General features: G+C 40.2%; 1 protein-coding gene across 3 annotated transcripts in view; it reads left to right on the forward strand.

Moving 5' to 3' along the window:
* Window positions 1-13,874, forward strand: part of LOC306853350 (THO complex subunit 2-like) — a 78,842-nt gene that overhangs the window by 44,587 nt on the left and 20,381 nt on the right. For all 3 annotated transcript variants that reach the window (XM_079390667.1, XM_079390668.1, XM_079390669.1), the window contains exons 22-28: window positions 6,677-6,841; window positions 9,026-9,301; window positions 10,126-10,267; window positions 10,354-10,511; window positions 11,240-11,368; window positions 11,716-11,847; window positions 12,824-13,008. In XM_079390667.1, the coding sequence (XP_079246793.1) occupies window positions 6,677-6,841; window positions 9,026-9,301; window positions 10,126-10,267; window positions 10,354-10,511; window positions 11,240-11,368; window positions 11,716-11,847; window positions 12,824-13,008 (1,187 nt within the window). The remainder of the gene's footprint in view (window positions 1-6,676; window positions 6,842-9,025; window positions 9,302-10,125; window positions 10,268-10,353; window positions 10,512-11,239; window positions 11,369-11,715; window positions 11,848-12,823; window positions 13,009-13,874) is intronic.

The raw sequence follows: 13,874 nt of genomic DNA on the forward strand, positions 1-13,874 counted from the left end.
GTCGCTCCTTTTTGCTTTTTATTTTTTCATCTTTTTTTTCTCTCAATGTCTCAAATTAGAGCCTTTAGCAAATAATTCCCTCTCGCGATGCCAAATTGTCTAAATAATTGCTCATGGTGTGAATGAGAAACACGCTTTTTCCTGACATCAGTGGGGAAGCTTTTAATTATTAATTTTGGCTCTTTTTTTTTTAAACTCACTTTGCAGGAAGTTGTGCGCTGCAATCAGCAGAAATGTGTGGGGCTCCTGTGCCCGGCTATCACTGCCTCTGATGCACCACAGAGATTGATTGACTCATCTCACAGACTAAATATGCATTCAGCATGATTGCATGATTTATGCATAAGCACCCTGAAAAATATTAGAACAACTTAATAATTTGTATAAATTTGCCTTATTTTGCATGTTTAATACATCTTTTGGCTTGCTTGCCACTTAATATATCCTAGTGTTTTGTATGTTGTAAAGTGATCTGAACAAACTCCAGACCCCGAAACTTAATTTATCCTGCATTGTTTGTGCTATGGACATGGCTTGCTGAAGAGAGGTGATCAGGCTTCTCACCTAGCAGACGACTCTGGCCAGAATATCATAGTCTTGTTGGGTTGGGAATCGAAAATCGATTCCAATTCCAGAATCGGATACTTGTTGCCAAATTAAAATGTGGATTCCGCCTATCGATTCGAATGTGCCTTTTTTTTCTTTCTTAATCTGTGAGGACCCGACCTTGCGTTTTTGCCAGAACCTTGTTCGCTAATCTAACCGCTCCAAAGTTTGGCTACATTTGCGATCAGATATATATAATATCTGCGATGGCTAAACATGTTGCAAGAGAGGCGTCACCACCAACATGACAAAGCACTTTAATTTATTAGATTTAAATTAATTTAAAGATCGCGAACATGATTCAAACATCAACGTGAATCTACTCCTAAATGACAATGATTCGTCGGTTTAATTCCTCAACCTTTGACGTGTGCGATCACAATGTTGTGACCACTTGGTTCGCCCGTGCAGCGTTCGATCACATCGGTAAGATTTGAACATTTAAATCAGCGTTTGCACTGCCGCAGACCTGAAGAGAGCAGCTGTCATCTGTCACGAATGAAACAGCTTCACAGTCTTTTCAACAACACCGTATCATTTCTGATACAAACATTTGTAGGGCGGGGGATGACAAAAAAAACGTCAATTTATCCAGAACCATGCAGTTCTGTTTTGCGCACAAACCGCTCTTAAAGAGCCCAGTTTTTATGTAGCCTGTTGATTTTTGTTCATGGTATTCAGCTGAAACTAAATGGTTTGCGCAAAAGAGACATGATATTATTTAATCACATTGGAATCGAAAAGAATCGTAATCGATAAAATTCAAACGATACCCAACCCTAGAGTCTTGTGGGTAGGCGTTTTGACCCCAAAGCTACATCCTGATGCTGTGATTTACATGGGCAGGGACAAATAATATTTAAGTGTAGATGATTTCTTTTGGATGAATATGTGTCACTACATTTTCCCACCACATGATCAAACTAATAGAAATTTTGGGGAAAGCTCATTTTCTTTCTCCTAACTATGACTCAAAGCAACTCATGCATTTCATTAATTTTGTCTGAAAATGAGAGGTGGAAAAGTTGTGAGTGTGACGTGACAGCGAGCCCCTCAGGCGGTGTTTTGGCAGTCTGAGCTGATTCGAGTTTTGAAAGCAAGCCAAACCAATCTCATCTTCCTTTGATGTCTAGTTTTGTTGTTAGCACACTCTGGACACAGTGGGTCTCATTCAATAATAAGTGCGTACGTTTTTCGTATTTATACGCACAATTGAACTTCTCACGAAAACTTTCCGCCTAATTCACAACACGTGCGTACGCACATGAGCTTGTTCTTAAACTCGTTCTTCTGTTAGTGAATCTGGAGTCTTCTAAAAGAGCGCCCGCGTGCACGAGGTTAGTGATTAGCATAATACACGCCCAAACCAGCTCCATATAAGGGCTTTCCGCAAAGCGGCACTCGTCTAGAGAAAGACAATTATGGCATCGAAACAAAAGACAGAAAAATAACTTTAACGATAATGAACGTGAGGTTTTGCTGTCTGAGGTGGAAGCCAGAAAAAATTTGTTATTTAAAAGCAACTGAACAGCCATTCGTCACTCTCAGCAGACATATCTGTGCGCCAGGGCACGTCCATTGGGGGGCATTTAAATTTCTAGGCGGGGCACAAATCACGTTGTGTGTGTGTGTGTGTGTGGGGGGGTGTTTTCGTGAAGAGTCTGTGCAATCTGTGATCGCGTGTAGTTGCTGACGCTCGCTAAATCGTTCAATTGCTTTCTTATGTGCGCTGTTTTATCGGTACTTTCGCTTTCAAAATCGATCGCGTTCAGCAAGGAGGGGAGAGGATGGAAAGTGGGGAGGCACAGTAACTCGTTTGGGGGGCCACGGCCCGCGAGTGTCCCCCTTGGCGCCGGCCCTGCTGTGCGGTCTCTAAAGACGCGCTCTCTCCTTAGAGCACGTGCCGCAATGTCTTCAAGCAGTACCAAGTGTGCCATGCCTCCAAACACAAGGTGAGACACAATAATCACCGTTTAGATAAGGATAGATCAGGTGATTTGTTGTTTGGACCTCTAATTATACTTTATCAATTTTAACGTCTAGTTACTTTTCACCCACCCTGTACATAACATATCTAATTATATGTGGGGTTCTTTATACATCCTTATAAGGCCCCGGGCGTGCATGATTATTGCGTACATGTGGTATAAATTTTTTTGTACATTTAGAATAAATTTTAGTACGAAAGTTTTTGATGAATCATGATTTATTCGTGAAAACGTCCGTACACACATTTCACGGAAATATTTGTGCGTACGCACGCATGTTTAGTGAATGAGACCCAGTATTCTTTGCAGAGGTTTAGATAGGCGTCATCTCTTCCTGTCTGTTGCATCAGTTTATGAGAGTTGTTATCCTTACGTGCCTAGATTTTGGACTTAAGACATGTTCTGACCGCCCATTTAGGGAGTTTTCAAGGATGATTGTTTCAGAACCAGACTGATTAAAGACCAACTCTGGTACGTTCCAGTTCTGGTCAGTTTAGAAAACAATCCGACCCAATAGACCGGCTAACCGAGCTGTATCATAATTCATAATGGAAATGTGTTGTGTAAAAAGCAGCAGTGTCTGATTCTGTGGGTGAGCACATTAGTATCACAGTCGAAAACCAAAGAGCGCCTTGAAATGTCATTGATCTTCTCCGAAATGTGGTCCTGCCTTGCAGAGAAGCTAGTGCACAAAGCTAACTTGTTAATTCATCTTGATGGATGGCGCTGTGAGCGTAAGCCTGTAATATAAACCGGTGCTCTCTGATCAATGAGAGGAGAGTTTACTTATATGTGACTTGCATAAATACATTTTGCAACTGTCTAAACCCCTGTTTCTAAACAACACAAATGATCTGCAGGTCTGAAAATGTACTTGGACAGGAAGGGGCTGATGGCATGTAAAAACAAGTGACCCTTGGTGAAGGGTTGGGTGTAAATATTGACTTAAAGTGCATATATGAAATTTTCATATTTTGGTTTTGGGAGTCCACAGCAACAGGTTTACATTCATGCAAGGTCAAAAAACACTTTAATTTTCTTATAATTTGCATTTATTTTTACCTTATTTGCTTAACGACTCCCAAACGATTTGCTGAAATATAAATTTTTCCAAACCCCTCCTTTGCGTTTCTCTAATCTGCTATGATTGGTCGATTTCATTTAAAGCAGTTTTTGTGAGTGCAGTGCTGCTTTGTGTACAGCATTGTCGGGGAAAGCGCTATTTTTACGGCTCCAAAAGCGGCACCTAGTGGCAAAGAATGAATTTGCATTTTCATTCAGACCAACGCAAAAATCAAGTTTTCCCAAGTCTGAGCATGCAACAAGTGGGCGGGCAATGTTTCATGTTGACGTCAACACGAAACGGCTTGGGATTCTGATTTATAAGTGAATCTCATGAACCACTGCTCTTTAGTGAATCAGAAACATACAGCTGAAGCACATGAAAAAATGACTTGAATCATTAAATTAAAAAAAACTCATTATCCAGGGCTCCAGACAAAAAAATAGAGTAAGGAGCCATTGGCTCCTATAAAAGAAAAACTTAGGCGCCAAATTATTTTTTTAGGTGCCACAGAATAAAAGTGGTTTATTTTATTATTATCATTTTATTTTTCCCCCCTATTTTAACATTTCAATCATTTTGTCATGTGTTTGTCTTATCTTTTCTAGGCTTTATCAGCATTTTAATCCATCTTGTAGATGATCAGGTCAACCGAGGGACTAAGGTTCACTTAAAGTGTGAATTAAATGTCTTTTACAACTTGAAATGTACAGTCACAAAGAATTGTTCGTTACACAGAATCTGTACCAATATCATGGACCATAAGCATCACTTGGCAACTGAGTGCAGTGCATCCTATAAATGTTGTCAGGTCTTTCACACATTCAGTCTGTTTTTCTTCATTAGTAAAATGCAATTTTATAGGAGGAGTTGAATCATGTACAACAGAATAAGTAAAAATATTAATATGCAATAGCGCATGAATATAGCAAAACGCTCCTCTTTATAGTTATTTTTCTAGCTGACTGATGAGTTTATGGACACTGAGTGGTTATTCTGAGGTAAATGTATTACAATGCAATGTTTACAAGCTTTATACATTTCCTCAGTTTGAAACAATGAGCTTTTACATAAAACATTTCAGTAAGTTGTACTATAGGCTTTCTTATTGCCTACCTTTTGATCATGTTCATTTCATACTATAGTAGTAAATCGAAATATATAATGGGTTCACTTGCTGCTTTAACTGAGGTGCTAAAGAGATCGCGCCTGAGCATTAAGTGCGATGCTCGCGCGATCCGGACGCATACACATACGTGTGGACGCGGGGTACTGGTGTTTATATTACCGAAAGTGTGCGCTTGTGGTCCGCATTAAAGAGCACCCAAACCGCATCATTTGAATTTCGTAGCATTTTAAAGCTGATACTTTGTTTATTAAAAAGTAAGACAGCACAAAGCTTTTTGCGATTACTGGATGGCAAGTGCGCTTCAAAGAACAGGAAGTCCATGCATTAACAGAACACAGCATATAGACTAAGATCTCGATAAGAAGATCGACCGGACAAGTGTAAATGCATCTGGTTGTTCAAACCACATATGGTAATTTTACTCCTCCCATAATATTAAAGTAATAGACGTGTGAGAGCGTTTTATAGCCTATATGGCATGTTATAGTCAGATATGACAGCGCAATGCAACAAGCATCACCGCGGATGAGTAGCGGAGTATTTCTTCAGCAAGAGACGCGCAAACTGAATGAACCTGAAAGTAAGTCGCAGACGCTCAACACACAATCTTCTTCATTAAAAGTAGCGAGACTAGCCTATCTTTCCAGTGCTGATGCCGCGCGCTCTCTTGATATTGAAATTAGCTGATAATTAATAAAATTATCAGTTGCTTTCATTGACGTGAACTCCGTTATATTTGCATATGAAGCGGGAATTGAAGAACGGATTTATATCCGTTTTGCGAAGACACATTTATGTGGCCAAGTGTAAATGGGGAAACGTTTTAACAAATCATATAGATATCCGATCAGAGAAAATGCATGAAGTGAGCAGGTGTAAACAGGCCCTTTCAGGTCTCTCTCACTGCGTTCAGCAGACTGTGTGCGGCAGAGACGAGGACTGTTTGAAACTCTTTTCCAGTAAAACTTTGATGCGCATCGTCTTATGTAAGTTTAATACGTGACCATAACAAAAGATGTGAGCGCAAAACAATCGGGAAAAAAGTCCTTTCATGCAAATTATATATAGTCGCCAGTGGCGACCTCAGCAAAAACTTCACTCGCAAATCAATATTTTTGGTCGCAAATGCGACCATTTTAGTCGCAGTTTGGAGCCCTGTTATCTGAATTAAATCAAAATGAAGAAACAAAATTACAAATAAATTGAATCAAATGCTCGTGAATTGAAATCAAATCGGGAAATGTGCAACAATACGATATTTTGTATAAATCTGAAATTAGACTTAACACTTGAGGCTGAATATACACGTTTGTTTACTCTCTACTAATGGTTTTAATGAACCTCCTTGTCGTACAAAGCAAATACACTTGTTTTTTTGGCAGACGTATAAATATCCATGCATTCTGGCTTTCAGAAATGAAAGCTAGCCCTTCAAACATTTTGTTGCTATTCTTCAGATGTGTCTTGAGAATGTAGACTCCTTTTCCTTGGTCTTCTCGAGACACTGACATATATTGCACACTCCAGTCTGAAACTCAGACAATATTGTTGTTCATTAGGTCTCTTTAACTTTGTCTGGCTGTAAAGCAGCTGTCCGGGAACATTTAGGTAGTTGACCCAGTGGTCAGGCCGTACCTCCCTCCCTCCACCAGCTTCCTCTGGAATCTCTCCCCAGTGTCTCGCTCCCACTAAATTGCTTTACTGTGTATCCCATCGATTCCGATGGAGAGCCCGTGATGAATGGCTTTAATAAAGCGAGGTGCAGTTCCCAAATAAACGAGCGACCTGATGATTTATTAAGAGCATCTGCATTTGGCCTGGACAGAAGCATGGACCAGAGGGAGAGACTTTTAATGATGAATGCTTCTCTTTTCTGCTTCCGCCCCATAGTGTCACGACACTCTTGTACAGTTTGGTGGCTTCTTGGCGTCTAACCTCAGCACAGAAGACTACATCAAAAGGGTGCCATCAGTCGATGTCCTCTGTAACCAGTTCCACACGCCACACGATGCTGCTTTCTTCCTGTCTCGGCCCATGTATGCCCATCAGATTCTGGTGAGTGTTCAAAACAAACTCTTTCATACCCTATTGCTGCAGTTCATAACGTTTTGGCTCCAAAGCCACTGTGTCCAAAATAATATTTGAAGCCCTAAACTGATATGTATCTCTGGTACTTCTGTTGGGGGAAAAAAAATGATGGTAACGTAACTACATTTAAGTAATTAAGACTTAGTGGGACTCCCTGGAAGTTTGCTAGTTTTTTTACTTTATAAATGAAACGTGTAGATTCAACCCAGTTTGTGTACTTATTCGCTGTTGTCATTTAGTGGTATAAATAGTGACTAATGTGTTCACACTGAAAATTCCTAAAAGAAGAAGCACTTCAAACCCCCCCAGATGAACCCTCATGCAATTGTGTCCTAGCTTTAATAGCATAGTAGAAGGAGAGGGGGTATCAGACTCTGTTGCTGGATGACAGAACATTATAAAGATCATAAACTACACAGTAGAGTGCATAGTGTATGGCAGGGATCCTCAAATCTGGCCCACTCCTGCAGAGTTGAGCTCTAACCCTAATCAAACACACCTGAGCTGCTAATCAGAGTCTTCACGATCATTAGAAAATCACAGGTAGGTGAGTTTGATCAGGGTTGCAGCTAAACTCTGCAGCAGATTGGACCTCCAGGGAAAGATTTGAGGAACCCTGGTATATGGTGTGCCATTTGGGACACAGCTTTAATGTATGTTCAACAGATTCTGCCTGATGATTTTTGATGCAGTGCATTGTGGGATTGTTTTATTTGCCATTTGGATACATTCAATACCAGCATAAAGTCTGTTGACAAACACAAATGTTCGGCACAAAAATTTGGTCCAGTTCGCATTAAATTAGTCTGTTCAGGCTAATGCAAAAAAGTGTATATATATATCAGACGAGCTGATTGAAAATGCAGAATCGCTCTCTAAAAATAGGTGGTCCATATAGAAAACCAGATATACCCCAGTTACTCTGGTACACAAAGCGTGGCTCATCTTTCCAAGTCAAGACAGTTTTTAAGATTTTTGTTTAGACGATTTGAGAGGGCCAGTTCCAGGTTCTTCCTCTGCTATTCACTGATGCATAACAAAATAGTCCGTTTGTAAGCACCAGTTATAATTTTATGTAATAGTGGTGGCTTTGGCCATATAAACAAAGTTAGAAACATAAGAGATTGGAGTAAATGTTAATTGATGGCATGTGGATGTTTGTGTCAGTCTGAACAGATGCATTCATAGCTGTTCGTTCAAATTAAAGGCCAAGTATGCAGGGGTTTTTTCACTACTAATGTCACCTAGTGGAATTATTTTCAAACACTCTTTACACTTAGGCTTACATCCTAACGATTGCTTTTATTTTTGCAGTATGTTACAATTTTATCTAGAGCTCGACTGTTAAGAACTAACACGTGGCAAAAACTAGAGTTTAGCATAGCTGTCGAGAGGATCTCTGTAAATTCCTGTAAGTTTTACCCCATTGTCTCTCAAAATCTGCTGTGATTTTGGCTTGTACTTCTGTAATGGAAATTTTCACACCGAGAATTCGTGTTGGTGGGAACAGGTCTTAACACTTGCGGTTGAATCCAAAAGTTAGCATGTTTGCGAAGCTGATGGTTTAGTAATTCAAGCACAGAAGTACCTTGAAGATCAGCCACATACAAAATCATACATGACTGGATGATTTTTGACAGTGCGTTTTGGGATTTTTATTTGCAAATGGATGCACGCAGTACTGACTTAAAACAATCCAAACTGAGCTGATCTCAAAAAAGGCTTGATTAGTGCAAAAAATTGCCCCAAGACAATAACAGTTGAAGCATAAAGAGTATTTAATAGTGGTTGAAATGCGAAGCATCCAGTAATGCAATATTACCACAATGCTTCGCTCTTGCTTCGATACAAGTCTTGCATTACAGTAAACTGTGATTTATTTGTTGTATTTTGCAGCATTATAACCTCTATATGATACTGCCTGCCTAATGAATATTTCATACAGAGCTCATTTGGTGTTTCCTCTCAACACTAGACCCCCGCTTACAGCTCTCCAGGGCGGTGTAAAGTTAACCCATCTCTCTTCACCTCTAACAAGATTTACCGCACCCTAATTCCACGTGCAGGCCTCTGCGTACGCTCGTCTTCAGGCCTGTTTGTTGTGCTCGAGTGAATTATAAAGCTTGCCTGCTGTCTTTGTGTTCCCATCAGTCCAAGTATGACGAATTGAAGAAGGCAGAGAAGGGCAACAGGCAGCAGCAGAAGGTCCATAAGTACATCGCAGCCTGCGAGCAGGTGATGGCCCCGGTGCACGAGGCTGTCGTGTCTCTTCACTTGCCCAAAGTGTGGGATGATCTTCGACCTCAGTTCTACGCCACCTTCTGGTCCCTCACCATGTACGACCTGGCGGTGCCGCACAACGCCTACGACCGCGAGGTCAACAAGCTGAAGATGCAGATCAAGGCTATCGAAGAAAACACAGAGATGGTGAGACACTAAAGACCTTTTGTGTTGAAAATTCAGCCTAATAGGTCTGCTGTTGTCTGTATTGTTAAAATGAATCAAGTAATCATATTTACTGGAGTAAAAGAAGCAGTTCCTGTGCTTGCTCACTGTTAATGGGATTATTTAAAGCTATTAAAATAATTGGTAGTCCATATTTGCTGGAATAGTGATGCTGCTGTGACGCTCAGATTTGTCATAAACAGTTCATGAAAGCATATGCTCTCAATGTAAAGTGTGCAGTCACATGACCCCATGCTCTGTCCACAGTAAATTTAGTTGCGCCTCATAATAATAGTGCTAAAGCCTCTCTTCATCGATAATGCTGCCAGCCACACGTTATTTGAAGCGCCAGTTGCTTTCAAAAGTGGATTTGCTCTATTTTGATCACTACCATAGACATCAGTGTTTAAATCTGAACTATAAACTTTCATCCCAGTATTTCTGTGATGATCTGTAAGACAGAAATAATACTGTGTAGCTGAAAAGCCATTTCTTAACTAAACTAACTGTGCCTTTGTATATATCTCTGATATTCTCACAAGTCAGAGTTTTGACAAGTTTAGTTGTCAGATAATGGATATTGTTGCTTTAGTGACTGGAAACGGCAACAGCAGCGTTTTGCGATGCACAAATTAACCTTCACATTCAGCGTAGACCTCAGTCTCAAAGCTCATCCACAATATAAACTTGTTTTGCCATGAGGCTGTTGATTTACAAATGGCACTGCTAAATACTCATGCAGGAATCCTTGCAATGTCACACAGACTCTTCTCTGGTTGTTCATGAAATGCTCTTCTCTATTGCAGCCTATGAATAAAAAGAAGAAAGAGAAGGAACGCTGCACAGCGCTGCAGGACAAGCTGCAGGAAGAGGAGAAGAAGCAGCTGGAGCATGTGCAGAGAGTTCTGCACCGCCTCAAACTGGAGAAAGACAACTGGTTACTCGCCAGTGAGTCCTCAGATAACTCTCACAATCTCTCCGCTGCTCAAAGGCTCTACGCGTCTCACTCACCCCCGTGTTCCCTCTATTCTCAGAATCCACTAAGAATGAAACCATCACTAAGTTCCTGCAGCTCTGCATCTTCCCCCGCTGCGTCTTCTCAGCCATTGATGCCGTTTACTGCGCTCGCTTCGTGGAGCTGGTGCACCAGCAGAAGACGCCCAACTTCTGCACCCTGCTCTGCTACGACAGAGTGAGTTCACTGCAGTATGCTGAACCATTACAGGCACTTTCAACAAATGGCCTACAAAATAGTCTCCTGTTTTTTTTCCCTTTAGAACAATAAAAAAGCGCAAATCCCATGTTCCTTTGAAAGAGAACCGTTAATGTGAAATGAAACCTATCTAGTCTTAAATTAAACAACATCATTACATTGTAGAACGTTATAATGATATGCTTATCTACCAAAAAACAGCTATGTAGCAGTGTCACACTGTGGACGCAACCCTTTTACCACATAACTGTCTCACTATGAAAAAAAAATATTAACTGTGATGGGATTTAGATGCTTTCTACAGCATAAGAACACAAAACTAATTGAATTCTATTTCCAACAAAGACATTTAGTTCGACCTCCTGACAGTTGATATTAAACTGACCCTTTGTTGAAAAAGACCACGAATGTGATTTTATGTAGGAGTTTTAGTCGTTCTTTGCTACTCTTTTGGTGGAAAGTGCTATCGCAGGGCTGTTAATGGCTTGTTTGCCTTGTGTTTGTGGCATTGGCTACAGTCAGAGAGCTACAAGCTTATCTAGGGTTCTGTTTGTTAATGTGTTGCTCTCTTGTGCTTTTATCTGAATGTTTGAAGTATTTCCATTATGTTGATTAGAGAATGGTGGGGTCTGTGTTTAATGACAGCAGCGGCTCTCTCTCACAGCCTACTCAACCCACTCTTTCTGTTTCTATCCACGCTCATCTAGGTGTTCTCTGATATCATTTATACGGTAGCGAGCTGCACAGAGAACGAGTCGCGCCGCTACGGCCGCTTTCTGTGCTGCATGCTGGAGACTGTGACTCGATGGCACAGCGACAGAGCCATCTATGAGAAGGTATGGTGTGCTTTCTCCACTGACGCTCAGTTTCGACTCTGGTTAAATTATTCTGTCAGTGCTGTCTCTAGCGTGTCCTAGTCACCACTAAATTGGTATCTGTGAAAACGAGTTGGCAGCGCGTCCCTTCCCTGAAGGATCAGAGTGTTTAAATGTTCGTTAGGAACAAACTGATCCTCAAAGTTTAATCATCCACTTTCACATTTCTTTTAATAATAGACTTTTATTACATAACCAGATAAAACCGTTTCTGTCTGTATATTTTGAGGTTTTGGGTTAAACATGCTTTTCTGAAACCTGGTGCGATCTGTTTGTCTTGTCTTGTTCGTTTCTGGTTCCTTCACTAGGAATGTGGCAATTATCCTGGGTTCCTGACTATTTTCCGAGCCAGTGGTTTCGACGGCGGGAACAAAGCAGATCAGCTGGACTATGAGAATTTCCGGCATGTTGTCCACAAATGGCATTACAAGTTGACTAAAGTTAGTACTGTGCTCTTCAGACAGCAAAAACATATGTTGTAGAGCTGGTTGATTAAAAAATCTTATGATTTCCTGATAATTAACCAAATTAGCTGTGCATCAATTTTGACTGAGAAATTACCTCCCAAAAGGTCATTTAAGACATTTGAGAACTTATAAAGTACCACCTTTTGAAAAAAATATTTAATGTGTATTAATGTGTTTAAGAAATAAACAAATATTGAAAATAATAATAATACTCTAACTGTCAATAGGTGTGACAAGTCACTGTCTTAATGAGCGAGGCATTCAGACATTCATTCAAATGGCTGCTGCATTCAAGCAATAAGCAGTAGATTTGCTTGCAGTTCTTTGAATGGGTCTCTGAATCATTGATTAATTCGAATCGTTAAAAACTGAGTATTCATTCAGTAATGCAGACGCACTGTAGACATCGTTTTCTTTTCCGAAATTGAGCAAAACGGACAATATTAACAATTATCGTGTCTAAAATTCAACACAATATTATCTTAAAGCTTTTGTACAAAGTTCACATTTTGCAATCGTGCAGATATTCTAATAGGCTACATGTTGCATAATGTTCATCATCATCTGCGTACAGTGGGGTCTGTTAAATTGACAGCACTTCCTCCAAATCAGAGTAACTAAATAGCCAATGTTGCTAAACGGGCAACAAGCAACTACTCCGCTGTTGCACAAATTGGAACTAAATCTGAATTCAAAATGTCAAGGCATGTTATTGACCAATTTCTTTATTTTTTTTGTTGTTGTTGTTGTTTTTCAAATTGTGTTGTGCCTTGATATTTAGAGCCATATGCAAAAATGCATGTGCTTTACTACACAATCTCTGTGATTCTCATTTAATGTGGTCTCTTACAATATTCCTGTCATTTCTGATTACTTACGGCTTTGTGTTTTGTATAATTGTGACGTTTTGTTAGCGCCTCATGTACAGAACAATCTTCTCTTCCCTCAGGCGTCAGTGCACTGTCTGGAGACGGGCGAGTACACCCACATCCGCAACATCCTGATTGTGCTCACCAAGATCCTACCCTGGTACCCCAAGGTGCTGAACCTTGGCCAGGCTCTGGAGTGCCGCGTTCACAAGATCTGCCAGGAAGAGAAAGAGAAGAGGCCCGATCTCTATGCGTTAGCCATGGGGTAACTGAGCCGAGAGCCGGCTGGCCTCAGCATTTGAAGTGCTTTCACCACACTGGTTTAGAGGGTCCACTCTTATCTTTCACTTTCAGGAGTCTAGCTGGTGGTAGTGTAGTGTTTTCACATTTTAATTGTGCTTGCTTTCTTTTAAGATGTAGGACATTTTCAGTGGCTAAATTTCTGTAGGTGTATATTATATCTGCTGGCGTTATGAGGATGATGGCAGCCCCTAGATCTATATGCCAAAAGGTTATAAAATGTTGCAACAACTTGTCTCTGAATCAGTCAGTTTGGTTCAAACCTTACTTTACTCGATAGCAAAAATAAAAATGTAGAAATATTGTAGTTCAACTGACTAGATTTTCTGCTATTTTACATTTTCAGTCCCACAGTTTTTATTAGATCATCCCCAAATTTGCGACAGTTGATCAGTTGGTTTACCGAACCGTTTACTTATAACACATCATCAAAATTTGATCAAGCACAGGACTTTGCAAGGCTTTTATGTAAAGACCTGAAATAAGCTTTTATTCTTATTTATTGCAACTCCACTACTCATAAGGAGTTTGGTCACCTTCAGTCCAGTCATTTGTTTAACTCCATTAAACCTTGAGGAAGTTGCAGGTGAATTCTTGAATCTTGGCACAAAAGAGAAAGATATCACTTTACACAAATCTTTGGCGCATGTCATACTAGGGCTGCATCGTGTTTTAATTTATCACGATTTCTGCATCTATGAATGTATTAATTGTCCTGCAATATTTGGTCGGTAGATATTTATCCTGGAAACATTTTAATTTAAGCCTCCACAATCTTTTATGTGTGCGGTTGCCAGATGTCAAGAGTTTAAATCCCCCAATCAGAGCTTT

Source organism: Barbus barbus (genome assembly GCF_936440315.1).
Source record: "Barbus barbus genome assembly, chromosome: 33".
In the NCBI taxonomy this organism is placed as follows: domain Eukaryota; kingdom Metazoa; phylum Chordata; class Actinopteri; order Cypriniformes; family Cyprinidae; genus Barbus; species Barbus barbus.